Source organism: Anomaloglossus baeobatrachus, chromosome 1 (genome assembly GCF_048569485.1).
Source record: "Anomaloglossus baeobatrachus isolate aAnoBae1 chromosome 1, aAnoBae1.hap1, whole genome shotgun sequence".
NCBI lineage: Eukaryota > Metazoa > Chordata > Amphibia > Anura > Aromobatidae > Anomaloglossus > Anomaloglossus baeobatrachus.
In genome coordinates, this window is record NC_134353.1 from 867,607,708 (window position 1) to 867,628,146 (window position 20,439).

At 50.4% G+C, this 20,439-nt stretch overlaps 2 protein-coding genes across 2 annotated transcripts in view; one reads left to right on the forward strand and one right to left on the reverse strand.

Annotated features, from left to right (window-relative positions):
* The window catches only part of LOC142254790 (trafficking protein particle complex subunit 13), a 101,660-nt gene extending 92,852 nt beyond the window's left edge, over positions 1-8,808 (reverse strand). Inside the window, exon 1 of the mRNA XM_075326128.1 lies at positions 8,621-8,808. The gene's annotated coding sequence lies outside the window, so the exon portion shown is untranslated. The remainder of the gene's footprint in view (positions 1-8,620) is intronic.
* A 310-nt stretch (positions 8,809-9,118) lies between these two features.
* The window catches only part of TRIM23 (tripartite motif containing 23), a 77,052-nt gene continuing 65,731 nt past the window's right edge, over positions 9,119-20,439 (forward strand). Inside the window, exons 1-2 of the mRNA XM_075326154.1 lie at positions 9,119-9,237; positions 11,057-11,219. Of these exons, the coding sequence (XP_075182269.1) occupies positions 9,145-9,237; positions 11,057-11,219 (256 nt within the window). The 5' untranslated portion in view covers positions 9,119-9,144. The remainder of the gene's footprint in view (positions 9,238-11,056; positions 11,220-20,439) is intronic.

The window sequence follows — 20,439 nt, forward strand, 5'->3', positions numbered from 1 at the left end:
ATCCTAAAAGTGTCTGGAATACTACGTTAGTGTCCCTTTGCTGTCCTGCTACCCACAGCACCCGGGCATTCTACCCAACTGCCCATTTTTCCCACACAATTCTAATTGCAAACTGTGCTGCCACTGTTAGGGGCATATTAAAATTGTCTGGGATAGTCAGTGTTGGTTCTTCAGCTGTCAATAAAGCTAGACCACCTCTACAATCTACAGCACCTCTCCATTTTTTCTACCACATTTTAAGTGTCCAATCTTTTCGCTAAAAAAATGAGTGGCAAAAGGACAGATGCTGGTGGAAAGGGGAACAGGCGTGTTGGAAAAGGAAAAAAAGTTTGTGTCTGTGGGGTAGGTGGGAAAGCTACATTAACATCTGCTGAAGAAATGCCATCTTCCAGCAAAAGTAAGATGTCTACTACTTTCCGTGGACAATCCGATGTGCTTCCTTTTTTACGGAACCGAACAACTGTAACAAAGGTAGATGATGCACAAAAAAAGAACAAGCTTGAATGGATCTCAAGTGCTCCAACAAGTGGCCTCTCCTCCACCTCAACTTCAACATCCAAAAAACAACAGTCCTCTGAGTTGTCATCCCAATCGCACTTGCTTTCTCCCAGCTCTCAAGTCTCCACCCGCCCTGAAGAGTATGGTGTAACAGAGATGGCTGAGTCTGCAGAGCTGTTCAGTCACACTATAGCCTGGGAATCAGAGGTCTGTTGCCAAGCTACAGTGAGTACAGACCAGGAAATGGTCTGCAGTGATGCCCAGAAGCTTTGTGAGTCTGATTCAGGCCTTGATGACCAAGTTTCTGAGCATAATGTAGACCCTCATTCCCAAACTGTAACACCTGTTGGTAGAGACAATGAGGAACATACTGATGACGATGAGACGCAGATACCAGATTGGGATGACAACTTAACTTGATAATGAAGTTCTAGATCCCACTTACTGTCAACCCACAGTCAGGCACTCGAAGAGGACACCAGAGTCGGTGGAGGAGGATGCAACTGATGACGAAGTTACCTTGCGCCTTCCTTTACAGAGTCGGAGAACTGGAAGCACGTCAACAACTGCATCCTCAGCCACAACTCTGCCTCTGAGCACAAGTTGGGGTGGCTCTGCAGGTCGCATGGCCTCTAAGCCTTGCCTAGCCGGGTCCTTTTTTGACCTTGCAAAGGATCTCCCAAATCATGTGATCTGTAAAATTTGTCACCAATCTATAAGTAAAGGCCAAAACCTCACCAGTTTGACAACTTCTTCCATGAATCGTCACATGAATAACAAGCATAAGTCCCAGTGGGAAGCTCACCGTGCTGCAATGCGGCCTAGCGGAGCGGGCCAACCACCGCCTGCCCCTTCAAATTCCTCCGCGCGCCCTTCATCTTCTATGACTGTGGGGACAGCTGTCACACATGTTTTTCCACGCAGACCTTCCACCTCTTTAACCGCAACAGCCAGTTTGCTTGGCAGGTTGTCAGTTGGTTTGGAAGGGGAAACAAGTGCTGGTGTAGAGCTCTCTCAGACATCGAGAGCACCAACTTTGGATGAAGGCAACATCATGTCTCCGCCTGCACTTTCCTCACAGACCTGCAGTTTTCCAGGGACACCCTACTCACCACCGTCTCCACACAGCAGCCAGATCTCGGTCCGTCAGATGTGGACAAATAAAAGGCCATTTCCTCCGAGCCATGACAAAGCTAAGAGGTTGACTTTCAGCCTCTGTAAGCTCTTGGCTACCGAAATGCTGCCTTTCCACCTGGTGGACACAGAAGATTTTCAAGACCTTATATCAGTCGCAGTGCCCCAGTGCCAGATGCCCAGTCGCCACTACTTCTCCAAGAAAGGTATGCCTGCGCTACACCAGCATGTCGCACACAACATCGCCGCTTCCTTGAGAAACTCTGTGTGTGACAGGGTGCATTTCCCCACCGATACTTGGACCAGTAAGCATGGACAGGGGCGTTACATGTCGCTGACTGGGCACTGGGTAACTATGGTGAGAGATGGTGAGGGGTCTGCTGAACAAGTCTTGCCATCCCCACGACTTGTGCGTCAATCCTCTGTATGTCGAAGTTCCTCCACTGCTTCTGCCTCCTCAACCTCATCTGGGTCCTCCACCTCCGCCCAAAGCCTGTGTGGTCAGGCCACCCGCGTTGTAACTGTGCACAAGGAATTCCACACACCTCCTTACTATGCTGGCAGCAGAGCTCAACGGCATCAGGCGGTCTTTACGTTGAAATGTCTGGGAAATAAGAGTCACACAGCTGAGGAGTTGTGGTCAGCTCTGCACTCGGAGTTTCGTAAACGGTTGTCTCCACTCAACCTGCAGCCAGGTAAGGCCGTGTGCGACAATGCTGCAAACCTGGGTGCGGCCCCTCGCCGGGGCAAGGTGACACACGTGCCTTGTATGGCTCACGTTTTGAACCTTGTTGTCCAGCAATTTTTCACCCACTATCCCGACTTAGATGGGCTTCTGCACAGGGCACGGTCACTCTCTGCTCACTTCCGCCGTTCAACCGCCGCAGCTGACCGACTTGCATCGCTGCAGAGGTCTTTCGGCCTGCCGGTTCATCGCCTGAAATGTGATGTGCCGACACGCTGGAATTTGACTTTCCACATGTTACAGCGACTGTGGCAGCACCGCCGAGCCCTGGTGCAATACGTCATGACGTATAGCCTGGGCCAACGAGATGCAGAGGTGGGGCAGATCACGCTGATGGAGTGGTCTCAGATCAAGGACCTATGCACCCTTCTGCACAGCTTCGACATGGCGACGAATATGTTTAGCACTGACAATGCCATTATTAGCATGACAACAGAAGGGCTAACAAGATCTACAAGGACCAGACGTTCATCATCACCAAGGCGGCAGGCATGGGACAGTGGGGGAGAGGGACTAACAAGGGCGCATGGTAGCAGCCAAACTGTTTAGGAAGGGGCAGGAGCCCATGAAGAAATGGAGGACGAACTGTCGATGGGCATGGAAGACTCAGCTGATGAGGGAGACCTTGGTCAAATTTCGGTTGTTCGAGGTTGGGAGGATATGTCAGAGGATGGCAGCATGGTTATCACCTCGCCGCCACCAACACAGCAAGGACTTGGTCCGCAGGAATGGGCAAGACACATGAGTGCCTTCTTGCTGCACTACCTTCAACATGACCCTCGGATTGTCCGAATTAGAAGTAATGATGACTACTGGCTTGCCACACTCTTAGATCCCCGGTACAAGTCCAAGTTTTGTAAAATAATTCCAGCCATAGAAAGGGACGCACGTATGCAGGAGTATCAGCAGAAGCTGTTACTCGATCTTAGCTCGGCTTTTCCACCAAACAACCGTGCAGGTGCAGGGAGTGAATCTCCCAGTTGTAACTTGACAAACATGGGACTGTCTCGTCATCAACAGTCTACCCGTACCAGCAGCACTGTATCTGGTGGTAACAGCAGTTTTATTGAATCGTTTCATAATTTTTTAGACCCTCCTTTGCAAGGCCATCAGAGACAAGAAGTCTGACACATAGTCAACGGCTGGAAAGGATGATACAGGAGTATCTCCAAATGAACAGCGATGCCATGACTTTGCAAATGGAGCCTTGCTCATTTTGGGCTTCAAATCTTGAAAAATGGCCAGAGCTCTCCACTTACGCCTTGGAGATCTTGTCGTGTCCCGCGGCCAGCGTTGTCTCTGAACGTGTCTTCAGTGCTGCTGGGTGTGTGCTGACAGATAAGCGCACGCGTCTGTCCAGTGACAATGTGGACAGACTAACGTTCATCAAGATGAACAAGTCATAGATCAGCAAGGACTTTGCTACCCCGGTGTCATCCTGGGGAGAGTAAAGGCTTGTGGATTTGGATTGTGCTTGATGCAAGTCAACATGTGAAGTTTACAACTGGGGCACAAGTGATGCCACTGATGTGGTGTGTGTGGGGCCCAATTTTTGGAAAAAAGGGAAACTCCGCTTGGAGTCCCCTTGCTGTGTTTTTAAAAATGATCCAAGATGAACAAGTCATGGTTCAGCAAGGACTTTGCTACCTACCCTGGTGTCATCCTGAAGACAGTTAAGGCTGGCGTATTTTTGAATGTGCTTGATGCAAATCAACAGGTCAAGTTTACAACTGGGGCACAAGTGATGCCACTGAAGGGGTGTGTGTGGCCCAATTTTTGGAAAAAAGGGAGACTCTGCTTAGAGTCCCCTTGCTGTGTTTTACATGATTTTAGAAGGGCGTGCCATGCCTATATCTGTGTCTCCTGCTCTTTTTCCTCGTCCAGCTGTTTTGTTTTCGCATGAGTATATGTCCTTGTCACTTTCCCATGTGTTTGTGGTATGTTGTGAGTTGTTTGTCACCTTTTGGACACCTTTGAAGGTGTTTTCTATGTGTTTTTATGTGTTTGCCTCCCATTGTTTTCAATGGGATTCGAGAGGTTCGTCAAACGGTTCGTCGAACGGCGCCTCGAACGGAGCCTTCAGAGGCTCGCTCATCTCTAGTAACCGCAGTCCTCCATGCTGAAACATCAGTGTCTCACAGACACATAGTAGTAGAATGATTAGAAATAGAGTGTTCTGCTCCTCCTCGCATTGTTCCTTTCAATTGTATTGGCATCTGTGATGGTGATGCCGATATAAATGAAAGTACGATCGTCGGCAGGAGGTCCACGGGGCCACAGTGACTCATGGGCCCAATCTACACAGCTCACTAGTGAATCATCTAGAATGGAGTGGCAAAAATGAGGTGCTCAAAATATCCACTCTGATCTAGACGGCTCACTGCTGAATCACCTAGAACAGAGTGGCTAAAATGAGGTCCTCAAAAAATCCACTCTGATATAGACGGCTCACTACTGAAGCAGCTAGAACGGAGTGGCTAAAATGAGGTCCTCCAAAAATCCACTCTGATATAGACGGCTCACTACTGAAGCAGCTAGAACGGAGTGGCTAAAATGAGGTCCTCAAAAAATCCACTACGACACAATGTGGATGAGGACTTTCAGCTGCGCTCTGTTACGGTTTTTGCTTTGATGCTCCTCCCACTATTCAAAAAATTCCATTCCAGTCACTTCAGTACCAAATATACATAATGTAGTGGCTAAAATGAGGTCCTCAAAAAATCCACTCTGATATAGACGGCTCACTACTGAAGCAGGTAGAACGGAGTGGCTAAAATGAGGTCCTCAAAAAATCCACTACGACACAATGTGGATATTATGAGGACTTTCAGCTGCGTTCTGTTACGGTTTTTGCTTTGAGGCTCCTCCCACTCTTCGAAAAAATCCATTCCAGTCACCTCAGTACCAAATATACATAATGTAGTGGCTAAAATGAGGTCCTCAAAAAATCCACTACGATACAATGTGGATATTATGAGGACTTTCAGCTGCGCACTGTTACGCTTTTTGCTTTGAGGCTCCTCCCACTCTTCGAAAAAATCCATTGCAGTCAACTCAGTACCAAATGTACATAATGTAGTGGCTAAAATGAGGTCCTCAAAAAATCCACTCTGATATAGACGGCTCACTACTGAAGCAGCTAGAACGGAGTGGCTTTTTTGAGGTCCTCAAAAAATCCACTACGACACAATGTGGATATTATGAGGACTTTCAGCTGCGCTCTGTTACGCTGTTTGCTTTGAGGCTCCTCCCACTCTTCGAAAAAATCCATTGCAGTCACCTCAGTACCAAATGTACATAATGTAGTGGCTAAAATGAGGTCCTCAAAAAATCCACTCTGATATAGACGGCTCACTACTGAAGCAGCTAGAACGGAGTGGCTTTTTTGAGGTCCTCAAAAAATCCACTACGACACAATGTGGATATGATGAGGACTTTCAGCTGCGCTTTGTTACGATTTTTGCTTTGAGGCTCCTCCCACTCTTCGAAAAAATCCATTGCAGTCACCTCAGTACCAAATGTACATAATGTAGTGGCTAAAATGAGGTCCTCAAAAAATCCACTCTGATATAGACGGCTCACTACTGAAGCAGCTAGAACGGAGTGGTTTTTTTGAGGTCCTCAAAAAATCCACTACGACACAATGTTGATATTATGAGGACTTTCAGCTGCGCATTGATACGCTTTTTGCTTTGAGGCTCCTCCCACTCTTCGAAAAAATCCATTGCAGTCACCTCAGTACCAAATGTACATAATGTAGTGGCTAAAATGAGGTCCTCAAAAAATCCACTCTGATATAGACGGCTCACTACTGAAGCAGCTAGAACGGAGTGGCTTTTTTGAGGTCCTCAAAAAATCCACTACGACACAATGTGGATATTATGAGGACTTTCAGCTGCGCACTGTTACGCTTTTTGCTTTGAGGCTCCTCCCACTCTTCGAAAAAATCCATTGCAGTCACCTCAGTACCAAATGTACCTAATGTAGTGGCTAAAATGAGGTCCTCAAAAAATCCACTCTGATATAGACGGCTCACTACTGAAGCAGCTAGAACGGAGTGGCTTTTTTGAGGTCCTCAAAAAATCCACTACGACACAATGTGGATATGATGAGGACTTTCAGCTGCGCTTTGTTACGATTTTTGATTTGAGGCTCCTCCCACTCTTCGAAAAAATCCATTGCAGTCACCTCAGTACCAAATGTACATAATGTAGTGGCTAAAATGAGGTCCTCAAAAAATCCACTCTGATATAGACGGCTCACTACTGAAGCAGCTAGAACGGAGTGGCTTTTTTGAGGTCCTCAAAAAATCCACTACGACACAATGTGGATATTATGAGGACTTTCAGCTGCGCTCTGTTACGGTTTTTGCTTTGAGGCTCCTCCCACTCTTCGAAAAAATCCATTGCAGTCACCTCAGTACCAAATATACATAATGTAGTGGCTAAAATGAGGTCCTCAAAAAATCCACTCTGATATAGACGGCTCACTACTGAAGCAGCTAGAACGGAGTGGCTTTTTTGAGGTCCTCAAAAAATCCACTACGACACAATGTGGATATTATGAGGACTTTCAGCTGCGCACTGTTACGCTTTTTGCTTTGAGGCTCCTCCCACTCTTCGAAAAAATCCATTGCAGTCACCTCAGTACCAAATATACATAATGTAGTGGCTAAAATGAGGTCCTCCAAAAATCCACTCTGATATAGACGGCTCACTACTGAAGCAGCTAGAACGGAGTGGCTAAAATGAGGTCCTCAAAAAATCCACTACGACACAATGTGGATATTATGAGGACTTTCAGCTGCGCTCTGTTACGCTTTTTGCTTTGAGGCTCCTCCCACTCTTCGAAAAAATCCATTGCAGTCACCTCAGTACCAAATGTACATAATGTAGTGGCTAAAATGAGGTCCTCAAAAAATCCACTCTGATATAGACGGCTCACTACTGAAGCAGCTAGAACGGAGTGGCTAAAATGAGGTCCTCAAAAAATCCACTACGACACAATGTGGATATTATGAGGACTTTCAGCTGCGCTCTGTTACGCTTTTTGCTTTGAGGCTCCTCCCACTCTTCGAAAAAATCCATTGCAGTCACCTCAGTACCAAATGTACATAATGTAGTGGCTAAAATGAGGTCCTCAAAAAATCCACTCTGATATAGACGGCTCACTACTGAAGCAGCTAGAACGGAGTGGCTTTTTTGAGGTCCTCAAAAAATCCACTACGACACAATGTGTGAAATTATAAGCACTTTCTCGGCTGCGCTCTGTTACGTTTTTCGCCGTGAGGCTCCTCCCACTCTTCGAAAAAATCCACTGCAGTCACCTCAGTACCAAATGTACATAATGTAGTGGCTAAAATGAGGTCCTCAAAAAATCCACTACGACACAATGTGTGAAATTATAAGCACTTTCTCGGCTGCGCTCTGTTACGTTTTTCGCCGTGAGGCTCCTCCCACTCTTCAAAAACTGAATTTCAGTCACTTCAGTACCAAATGTACATAATGAAGGCTACAGAGAGATCCTCAAAAAATCCACTCTGATCCAATATGGTAAGTTATGAAGACTGTCAGCTGCGCGGTTCCGTTTTTCCTTGTGAGGCTCCGCCCACTCTTTCAATGTCAGTCATGCGGCCACGACTTGTGGAAATACGGTAAAATTAAAATTCCAGCAAAACTGAACAATCAGCGCTGTGTGGAATTATTTATATTGTAAAAAATAATAATAAAATGTAAGTTATAATAATAATGAAAATAAAAATGTGCCCTTTGGAAAAAAATAATAAATATAACAGTGTGAGCATCTAATAAAGAAAAACATGAAATCATTCCAATTATAAATCTGATTCCACCCCTGCTGTAGAAACTGAACTGTGTTGTATGGAGAAAAGATCACAGAGATCATCAAAAAATCAACTCTGATCTAGCCACCTCACTGGTGAAGCAGCTAGAACGGAGTGGATAAAATGAGGTGACCAAAAACATGTGACTGCAGGAGGCCTCAAGAAATCAACTCTGATCTAGTCACTTCAGCAGTGAGCCGGCTAGATCAGAGTGGAAAAAATGAGGACCACAAAAAACCCACTCTGATCTAGTCACTTCAGCAGTGAGCCGGCTAAATCAGAGTGGAAAAAATGAGGCCTCAAAAAATCAACTCCGATATAGCCGGCTCACTACTGAAGCAGCTAGATCAGAGTTGATTTTTTGAGGACCACAAAAAATCAACTCTGATCTAGACGCAACCCTCCGAAGACGGCTTCTACGGATCCTCTCAGGGAACAAAATTCTTCCGCGAGATGAAACTCTGGCGTGTGACGTCACCAGTGCGGCGCTTAGATCACATGACTTTTCTTCACGTATAATAGATATTAAATAGCCGTCAAATTATATACAACAACGTTACATTCATTCAATGACACCACGGCGGTATAACCCGGGGCCGGACCACCTCACAGCACTGTGCCCTATGTCACTGACGTTGTTTATTGCCCACAGTAAAGATGGGCGCCACTCCGTGGCGTCTGTTTTATATAGTAGTGTAACTACTGGCAGAATTTGGATCGAACCATCAGTAACATGGGGGGAGCTCATTTAATGTAATTCAGTTTATAGCTTTTACAAAGAGTCAGAATTTGTAGATTAAAATGACATCACTGCTTAGATACAAGGGATTTCCTGGGAAGAGATTTATTACCCTGGTTAGCTGTGATAGTGACCTGTCTGTGTATCCCTCCCCCCACCGCTGCTTTGGATCTGCTAGCTGCCAATATGGCGGTGGCTGCAGCTGCAAATAGGCTGAGCTCAGCGGGCAGGATGGAGAGCAGCAGGCAGAGCCGAGTGGGCCCTGGAGGAGCGGTGAAGGTGAGCGGGCACCGGGGCAGTGTGAGAGATGGGCTCTCTCCGGGGAATGGCGGCCACAGGAACCGGAGTGCGGCAATCCGCCGCCGGCACCGCAAACCTGCGCCCGTGTGTATGTCATCGGCAGCGGGGACGGGGATCTGCGCTGCGGGGGCAACTGGTGGGTGGATGGCAGAGCGTTCCCTGTGACTGCATCACCTGTCTGTCCCGGCCGCCCACTAGGGTCACCCCCCTCCCTCCTGGTCCCGCCCACTAGGGTCTGCCCTCTTCCCCGGCCCACCCACTTACTAAGGTCTGCCTTCCACACACCCCCACCCCCTCCTTGGCTGGCCCACTAGGATCTGCCTTTCACCCCCTCCTTGGCCGGCCCACTAGGGTCTGCCTTCCTCCTTGGCCGGCCCACTAGGATTTGCCTTCCACCCTCCCCACCCCCTCCTTGGCCGGCCCACTAGGGTCTGCCTTCCACCCTCCCCACCCCCTCCTTGGCCGGCCCACTAGGGTCTGCCTTCCACCCTCCCCACCCCCTCCTTGGCCGGCCCACTAGGGTCTGCCTTCCACCCTCCCCACCCCCTCCTTGGCCGGCCCACTAGGGTCTGCCTTCCACCCTCCCCACCCCCTCCTTGGCCGGCCCACTAGGGTCTGCCTTCCTCCTTGGCCGGCCCACTAGGGTCTGCCTTCCTCCTTGGCCGGCCCACTAGGGTCTGCCTTCCTCCTTGGCCGGCCCACTAGGGTCTGCCTTCCTCCTTGGCCGGCCCACTAGGGTCTGCCTTCCTCCTTGGCCGGCCCACTAGGGTCTGCCTTCCTCCTTGACCGGCCCACTAGGGTCTGACTTCCTCCTTGGCCGGCCCACTAGGGTCTGCCTTCCACCCTCCCCACCCCCTCCTTGGCTGGCCCACTAAGGTCTGCCTTCCACCCTGCTAGGGTCTCTGGATGGGGAGGCTTTGCCCTTTAGACCCCCCTCCCCCATCTGCTGTGGGGGGCTCTGCTTTGGGGGCCTATATTAAAAGGGGTGTGGCTCCTTTACTTATTATACAAAGGCACTCCCTTAGTTGTGTGAGCGCCGCCCACAAAGTATGAAAATTACCGCTAAACCCACTAAAGTAGTGTGTTGTGCTCCTTTTTGCTGACACTGTGGCCTCTGCCATTGCTGCACGCTGGCCTGAACTGGGCGTTCTCCGTTCTTGTGGAGACTGATTCACACCCCCCCCCATATAACGATATCAGAGGATCTCAGACTCAGGCTGGTCAAACCCAAGAACCTCGCCAGCCTCAGAGCCACGTGTGCTCGGCCACCTCTGATACACTGCAGCGGTGGCCGGTTTTATTAGACGAGCTGTAACCTTCTATTGCCTATATATATATATATATATATATATGTGTGTTCTTAATATGGGTGTACAGTTGACGTTAGTCATTCCTGTATGCCTTCTGGATGAGGGGTCGTTTTGAGAAAATATATCTTCTGGGCTATGGGGCGTGTGGTGCCCGGTAGATGAGGTGGCCTCCCATCATTAGCCCCAATTTCTCCTCCTCCTCTTCTCTTTATTGTGTGTCTGTGATAATCTGATATATATATATTTATTTATTTTCCGGTGTTGTTGCTCCAGCCTTGCAACCTTGTGATGAGATCTCTGAACAGTTTTCTGTTTGTTTTGCTCTCATAACAATATCGAGACAATGCACCATTGTTATGTCCAGTATAGTGACCGGCATACATTGTCCCCTGGATTGTGACTTGTGACTATTCCTCTTCTTCTTATTTGCATTTGCTTTTCCTGGGGATTCTCATAATTGAGGGGTTTTTTTTCTCTTGATTCCTTAGGTTCTGGAGTGTGGGGTTTGTGAAGATGTCTTCACTCTTCAAGGAGACAAGGTGCCACGTTTACTCCTGTGCGGCCACACGGTCTGCCATGACTGCCTGACCCGACTGCCTCTACACGGCAGAGCCATTCGTTGCCCGTTTGATCGGCAAGTTACAGAACTAGGTAAATAAAATGTGTATATTTCTTTGTCGCTCCATTGGGAGACCCAGACAATTGGGTGTATAGCTTCTGCCTCCGGAGGCCACACAAAGTATTACACTTAAAAGTGTAAAGCCCCTCCCCTTCTGCCTATACACCCCCCGTGCCTCACGGGCTCCTCAGTTTTTATGCTTTGTGCGAAGGAGGCTGACATCCACGCATAGCTCCACATCTTAGTCAGCAGCAGCTGCTGACTATGTCGGATGGAAGAAAAGAGGGCCCATAACAGGGCCCCCAGCATGCTCCCTTCTCACCCCACTCTGGTCGGCGGTGCTGTTAAGGTTGAGGTACCCATTGCGGGTACATAGGCAGGAGCCACATGCTGTTTTCCTTCCCCATCCCTTAATGGGCTCTGGGTGAAGTGGGATCCTAATCGGTCTCCAGGCACTGGGACCGTGCTCCCTCCGCAGCCCCTGGGGAATCTGCTGGACAGGAGCCGGGTATCGTCAGGGACAAGGCCCTGCTACTGTGAGGTACTCTGTGTCCCCTTGGGGGACCGCGCATGGAGCGCTTGTGCCATACACACTGCTGTGTGTGTTAGTGCGCCGGGGGCTACCGCGCCGACCGCGCTTATTTGCCGGCCGCGCTTATAACTTTAGTCCCCGGCTTTTGCGGCCTAGTATCGCATATTCCCGCCCCCAGGCCTGCCAGTCAGGGGAAGGGCGGGACGCTGCACAGGACGTCAGCGCTGAGGGCTGGAGCATACTTTGTATCCTCCTCCCCCCTCACTCAGCACAGTGGGGCTTCAGATTCCCGCACTTTCTAGGGCACGCCCACGGCCCCCTCCTCCACACAGAACGCCGGCAGCCATTCCTGTCAGCACTTCTGACGCTGGAGAGGAGAGACAACATGGCTCTGGGAGGCCCAGGCAGGGAATCTGATGATCAGACAACCGCTTTGAGCGGTCGGTAAGCAGCACCTGTGGTGCTGGCCCCACTGAGTGCCGAAGTGTACACATATATATATATATATATATATATGCTATACATTTACACTGTACGGTCGCACTGTTGAGTTTTGGCTATATACCCTCCTGCATTGTACTCAGATGAGACAACAGCATGTCGTCCGCAAAAAGCAAGGGTGCCACAGCACAGGCTTACTTTGCAACCTGTACCTCATGTGCGGCTATACTACCGGCAGGTTCCACCGATCCTCATTGTGTGCAATGCTCGGCCCCCGTAGCACTTACTCAGCCGGAGCCTCTGCTACTGGTGGCCCAGGTGGAACCACCTGCTACCACTGTCCAGGTGACAGGGAAGGAGTTTGCAGTATTTGCTGACAAACTGTCTGAGACTATGGATAAATGGTCTGCTAAGATACTAGAAGCCTTGCAGTCCAGGCCGGTAACACAGGCCCTGGGCACTGTTGAATCATTGACCCCAGGCCCCCCTCGGTTGGAACAGCAAAGTGCTCCTGGGGTGACCCATAGGTCCCAGGGTGAGATCTCTGACACGGACCGCAGTCCCAGGCCGCCTAAGCGGGCTCGCTGGGAGCTTCCCTCGACTTCATCACACTGTTCAGGGTCTCAGCAAGAGGACTCTCTGGATGATGAAGCGGAGGTAGCAGATCAGGATTCTGATCCTGAGGCCGCTCTCAACCTAGATACACCTGAAGGTGACGCCATAGTGAATGACCTTATAGCGACCATCAATCAGGTGTTGGATATTTCTCCCCCAGCTCCTCCAATTGAGGAGTCAGCTTCTCAGCAGGAGAAATTCCGTTTCAGGTTTCCCAAGCGTACATTGAGTACGTTTCTGGATCACTCTGACTTCAGAGAGGCAGTCCAGAAACACCGAGCTTGTCCAGATAAGCGTTTTTCCAAGCGCCTTAAGGATACACGTTATCCCTTCCCCCCCTGACGTTGTCAAGGGCTGGGCTCAGTGTCCCAAGGTGGATCCTCCAGTCTCCAGACTGGCGGCTAGATCCATAGTTGCAGTGGAAGATGGGGCTTCACTCAAAGATGCCACTGACAGACAGATGGACCTCTGGTTGAAATCCATCTATGAAGCTATCGGCGCGTCTTTTGCTCCAGCATTCGCAGCCGTATGGGCACTCCAAGCTATCTCAGCTTGTCATGCGCAGATTAATGCAGTCACGCGTACGTCTGCTCCGCAAGTGGTGTCCTTAACCTCTCAGGCGTTGGCGTTTGCGTCCTAAGCCATTAATGCTGTCCTTGACACTGCGAGCCGTACGGCGGTAGCATCCGCCAATTCGGTGGCAGTCCGCAGGGCCATGTGGCTACGTGAATGGAAGGCAGACTCTGCTTCCAAAAAGTTCTTAACCGGTTTGCCATTTTCTGGCGACCGCCTGTTTGGGGAGCGATTTGGATGAAATCATTAAACAATCCAAGGGAAAGGACTCATCCTTACCCCAGTCCAAACCAAACAGACCTCAACCACGGAAGGTACAATCGAGGTTTCGGTCCTTCCGGTCCGCGGGCAGGTCTCAATTCTCCTCGTCCAAAAGGCCTCAGAAGGATCAGAGGAACTCCGATTCATGGCGGTCTAAGTCACGTCCTAAAAAGACCGCCGGAGGAACCGCTCCCAAAGCGGTCTCCTCATGACTTTCGGCCTCCTCACACCGCATCCTCGGTCGGTGGCAGGCTTTCCCGCTTTTGCGACGCCTGGCTGCCACAGGTAAAAGACCGTTGGGTGAGAGACATTCTGTCTCACGGTTACAGGATAGAGTTCAGCTCTCGTCCCCCGACTCGATTCTTCAGAACATCTCCGCCTCCCCGAGCGAGCCGATGCTCTTCTTCAGGCGGAGTGCACTCTGAAGGCAGAAGGAGTGGTGATCCCTGTTCCTTTTCAGCAACAGGGTCACGGTTTTTACTCCAACTTGTTCGTGGTGCCGAAAAAGGACGGATCCTTCCGTCCTGTTCTGGACCTAAAACTGCTCAACAAACACGTAAAAACCAGGTGGTTCCGGATGGAATCGCTCCGCTCCGTCATCGCCTCAATGTCCCAAGGAGATTTCCTAGGACATATCTTGGCATGGAGTTTCATACTCTCTCAGCGATAGTGAAGCTTCCGCTGGACAAACAGCGTTCACTACAGACAGGGGTGCAATCTCTCCTTCAAGGCCAGTCACACCCCTTGAGGCGCCTCATGCACTTCCTAGGGAAGATGGTAGCAGCAATGGAGGCAGTTCCTTTTGCGCAGTTTCATCTGCGTCCACTTCAATGGGACATTCTCCGCAAATGGGACAGGAAGTCGACGTCCCTCGACAGGAACGTCTCCCTTTCTCGGGCAGCCAAGGCTTCCCTTCAGTGGTGGCTTCTTCCCACTTCTCTGTCGAAGGGGAAATCCTTCCTACCCCCATCCTGGGCGGTGGTCACGACGGACGCGAGTCTGTCAGGGTGGGGAGCGGTCTTTCTCCACCACAGGGCTCAGGGTACTTGGACTCAGCCAGAGTCCTCCCTTCAGATCAATGTTCTGGAGATAAGGGCAGTGTATCTTGCCCTAAAGGCGTTCCAGCCGTGGCTGGAAGACAAGCAGATCCGAATTCAGTCGGACAACTCCACAGCGGTGGCATACATCAACCACCAAGGCGGAACACGCAGTCGGCAAGCCTTCCAGGAAGTCCGGCGGATTCTGCTATGGGTGGAAGCCACAGCCTCCACCATATCCGCAGTTCACATCCCGGGCGTAGAAAACTGGGAAGCAGACTTTCTCAGTCGCCAGGGCATGGACGCAGGGGAATGGTCCCTTCACCCGGACGTGTTTCAGGAGATCTGTTGCCGCTGGGGGATGCCGGACGTCGACCTAATGGCGTCCCGGCACAACAACAAGGTCCCGACATTCATGGCACGGTCTCAAGATCACAGAGCTCTGGCGGCAGACGCCTTAGTTCAGGATTGGTCGCAACTCCCTTATGTGTTTCCTCCTCTGGCACTGTTGCCCAGAGTGTTACACAAGATCAGGTCCAACTGCCGCCGCGCCATCCTCGTCGCTCCAGACTGGCCGAGGAGGTCGTGGTATCCGGATCTGTGGCATCTCACGGTGGGCCAACCGTGGGCACTACCAGACCGACCAGACTTGCGGTCTCAAGGGCCGTTTTTCCATCTGAATTCTGCGGCCCTCAACCTGACTGTGTGGCCATTGAGTCCTGGATCCTAGCGTCTTCAGGGTTATCTCAAGAGGTCATTGCCACTATGAGACAGGCTAGGAAGCCAACGTCCGCCAAGATCTACCACAGGACGTGGAGGATATTCTTATCTTGGTGCTCTGATCAGGGTTTTTCTCCCTGGCCATTTGCCTTGCCCACTTTTCTTTCCTTCCTTCAATCCGGATTGGAAAAAGGTTTGTCGCTTGGCTCCCTTAAGGGACAAGTCTCAGCGCTCTGTGTTCTTTCAGAAGCGCCTAGCCAGACTTCCACAGGTACGCACGTTCCTGCAGGGGGTTTGTCACATAGTCCCTCCTTACAAGCGGCCGTTAGAACCCTGGGATCTGAACAGGGTGCTGATGGCTCTTCAGAAACCACCTTTCGAGCCAATGAGGGATATTTCTCTCTCACGCCTTTCGCAGAAAGTGGCCTTCCTAGTAGCAGTCACATCACTTCGGAGAGTGTCTGAGCTAGCAGCGCTGTCATGCAAAGCCCCTTTCCTGGTGTTTCACCAGGACAAGGTGGTTTTGCGTCCGGTTCCGGAATTTCTCCCTAAGGTGGTATCCCCCTTTCATCTCAATCAGGATATCTCCTTACCCTCTTTTTGTTTTCATCCAGTTCACCAATGTGAAAGGGATTTGCACTTGTTAGATCTGGTGAGAGCACTCAGACTCTACATTTCTCGTACGGCGCCCCTGCGCCGCTCGGATGCACTCTTTGTCCTTGTCGCTGGCCAGCGTAAAGGGTCACAGGCTTCCAAATCAACCCTGGCTCGGTGGATCAAGGAACCAATTCTCGAAGCTTACCGATCTTCTGGGCTTCCGGTTCCCTCAGGGCTGAGGGCCCATTCTACCAGAGCCGTGGGCGCGTCCTGGGCTTTGCGGCACCAGGCTACGGCTCAGCAGGTGTGTCAGGCAGCTACCTGGTCGAGCCTGCACACTTTCACGAAACACTATCAGGTGCATACCTATGCTTCGGCAGATGCCAGCCTAGGTAGGCGAGTCCTTCAGGCGGCGGTTGCCCACCTGTAGGAAGGGGTTCGTTTTACGGCTCTGTTACGAGGTTTTACTTTACCCACCCAGGGACTGCTTTTGGACGTCCCAATTGTCTGGGTCTCCCAATGGAGCGACAAAGAAGAAGGGAATTTTGTTTACTTACCGTAAATTCCTTTTCTTCTAGCTCCAATTGGGAGACCCAGCACCCGCCCCTGTTCCCTTCGGGCTGTTGTTCTTTGTGTACACATGTTGTTCATGTTGAATGGTTTCAGTTCTCCGAAATTTCTTCGGATTGAATTTACTTTAAACCAATTTATAACTTTTCCTCCTTCTTGCTTTTGCACCAAAACTGAGGAGCCCGTGAGGCACGGGGGGTGTATAGACAGAAGGGGAGGGGCTTTACACTTTTAAGTGTAATACTTTGTGTGGCCTCCGGAGGCAGAAGCTATACACCCAATTGTCTGGGTCTCCCAATTGGAGCTAGAAGAAAAGGAATTTACGGTAAGTAAACAAAATTCCCTTCTTTTCTAGTACTCTATGATGTTGCTTAAATGGATCTATCACTATATTTCAAAATAGAAACTAAATGATATTAAGGCTATGTCCCCACGTTGCGTTCTGTCCCTGCAGAAAGTTCTGCAGCGATTTGTACAGCACATGTGCGTTTCAAATCGCTGCAGAAACAATGCGTACTGAAAAGCCGATTTCATGCGCTCTGGATGCAGCCCCTCCCATACACAGAGCGGGGGCTGCATGCAGAGCGCACGAAAGAAGTGACATGTCACTTCTTAGAACGCAGCACTTCGGCAGCAGCCGAAGCACTGTGTTCTAATACGCCACATGTGCATGGATTAGACACAATCTTCATAGATTGCATGAAAATGCGCTATGTGGGCACTTAGCCTTAAAGCTTTCTTAGACCTGAAGAGGCTGGTGTAACTTAGAAAATCCATGTCAGAATTGCTCTAAAATTCAAATGGCACATGATTCAATGTATATGGAAAAGGGTATGCGACAGAACAGGCAGGGGCACCAGGCCAATGAACAATCCAGCAAGTTTTATTGAGGCAGGGAGCATAAAACATCCAAATGGTTCTTTAGAGTCCACAATGAGTCCACACAAAGAAAATAGATCCGGGAGCGCCACCCAGCAATCTGACGCCAAGGAAAATGCAACAACAGTCCTTTGAGTTACTTATATCCGGTAGCGTGGCTGAGACAACAAAATCCCACGTAGCAGCTGATCTTCAATGTCCCATAGTCCATACCCGGGCAGCAGGACCTGCCCTCAGCACAGATCCTCGCCCTTCACCCAAAAAAGCATCAATCGACTAAAAACATGTGGCTGATTCTTCCACTTCTCCTTAGAGCCACCCCCTGGATGGGAAAGGGTTCACACCCACATTTTAGTATGTGACTTTATATGGAGAAGTTTCCAGAAAATGCATGCTGGTATCGGATGAGTCCCATGCGGAGAAGAACATAGGTCAACATCTAGTGGACGACTGTCTAAAGGTACCGTCACACTAAGCAACATCGCTAGCAACATCGCTGCTGAGGCACAACTTGCTAGTGATGTCGCTGTGTGTGACATCCAGCAACAACCTGGCCCCTGCTGTGAGGTCGTTGGTTGTTGCTGAATGTCCTGGACCATTTTTTAGTTGTTGCTCTCCCGCTGTGAAGCACACATCGCTGTGTATGACAGCGACAGAGCAACAACTGAATGTGCAGGGAGCCGGCTTCTGCGGATGCTGGTAACCAATGTAAATATCTGCTAACCAAGAAGCCCTTTCCTTGGTTACCCGATATTTACCTTCCTTACCAGCGTCCGCCGCTCTCACTGTCAGTGCCGGCTCCCTGCTCCCTGCACACATAGCCAGACTACACATCGGGTAATTAACCCGATGTGTACTCTGGCTAGGAGTGCAGGGAGCCAGCGCTAAGCGGTGTGCGCTGGTAACCAAGGTAAATATCGGGTTGGTTAGCCGATATTTACCTTAGTTACCAAGCGCAGCATCGCTTCCACGTGTCACTGGGGGCTGATCACTGGTTGCTGGTGAGATCTAACTGTGTGACAGCTCACCAGCAACCAGTGTAGTGACGCTCCAGCGATCCCTGCCAGGTCAGCTTTCTGGTGGGATCGCTGGAGCGGCGCTTAGTGTGACGGTACCTTTTAGGCCTGATTACATTGAAATCTAGACACACAGGCCAGGGAGGGACACGCTGTTACAATACTGCTGGAGGCTTGATTACATTATGGTGCTGGCTGGGGGGGACACACTGTTACAGTATATAGTAAGTGCCAGCACCGCGCTAAGAATGATTTGCTATTTGATGGGAAAGTCTCCCACCAGCTAAGGGGGACAGTAGAGGACCCATGTGTCCCAGCGGGGGCTAATTTACTTCTTGTCTGGTGGGACAACTGTGGTTTTGGTCCTGACATCAGTATAGAGACATTTGACTGTACTGTGTGTGCGGTACATTGAGATCTGCCTCACGTTTTGTACCCAAGATCAATCTGAGCTTATACCTTTACTCCAAGGCAAGTGATTGTGGGTTTTGTATGGATCACCTAGCGGGACTAATAATGGCAACTCAGGTACCCGGAAGAGAAAATCTGCAGCCCCAACGTACCCCGGAAATGAGTTGGAAATTACCCAACATGTGGGGCTTCCAATGGGCTGACCTCATACATCTTGCTTGTTTGCATACAGTATATAGCCCTGGCTAATGAATCGTATCCACCTACCAAAATGGATGCAGTAACTGGAAATCTGCCTCCAGCCCCCTACAGGTTACATTTCTTTGAGGGGCAGTGCCTGTGCTGGTTGAGTTCGTAGTATGATGTGCGCCTGAGTTTCTTGCTTTCCGTAGTAGTAATGTGGCACATCTTCCTTTCTAGATGTCCTTTTCTACTGGGGAAAGCTGGGTTATGGTGGCTCAGTGACAAAAGGTGTAACCAAGCTTTCCCACAGATCTGTAGCAAAAGAGGGAGCGAGCAATAACCATCATGGAGGGTGGGAAAGCTGCGTTATACTCTGTGTCAGAGCCGTTCAAGTGTATAGAATATGGGGTATTAATGCACGGAGGGAAATGGAAGTCTTAAAACAGGCCTGAGGGAGGAGAGGTTAGAATTACACAGAACTGTGAAATGGATCACTGCCTGACAAGTGAGGGACTGATGAGCCTATAGATCCAGGTGTAAGCGGTGTGTTTCCTGCTGAGTGCAGGAGGGTCTTGCATTTCAGCTGCCGGGTGAGTGATCGGCCATCAGGTGTCTGTACAGAGCGCTGCTGCTATGTCCTCTGAGAGGGCTGACTGGTGTGTCCAGCGCCCACACTGCTGCCATGGGAAAATCTACACTTCCTCCAACCTCTAGTCACAGGCGCTGCTGGAGCAGTTTCAGTCACCGCTCAGTATACAAAGACTGCCTGCCGGGCCCACACCTCTGACTGACTGCCTCCCGGGCCCATGTACCGCCCCGCGGGCTCGGCTGCGACCGCCGAGCCGCTCTGATCCGTGCTCGTACGGCGGGTGGTGGCTCTAGCCTCTCACGGACCCGGGGGTCACGTCACTCTGCAAGGGAGTTGGCGCTACACGCAGAGACTTGATGGGGAGTTCCACGGCTGGGGCCGCGGTGGTTTGGGATGTAAGTTCGTGACGCCACCCACGGGTTGTGGTGAATAGAGGGACACCACCGCTGCCGTTAACTAGGCCTCCCGGGGACGGTGTTGCGCAGCTTGGTGTTGACCCCTCCTTGGGTAGGGGAGCGATGGTCCCGAGGGAGGTGCTGAGGTGTGGGAGCGGGTGGGTGCTGATGCGGTGCGCGGCCCGAAGGCACTGGTTTACTCACTATGACACACTACACTGGAGTCTCTGGTAAACCAAACTGGATTATGAACGGGGCCCGCAGCCGGCTGCAGCTTCTCCCAGAATAGGTTGGTGGTTTCCGCCTTTCTCCTACACTTTTGTATGAATGTTTGACTCCTATGCCTAAGCAACGGTAGTCCGCTCCCCGACTGGTATATGTCGTAGGAGCCAGTTTGCCCGCAGACGCTGGCCCTTTGGGTCTCTATGCCTTG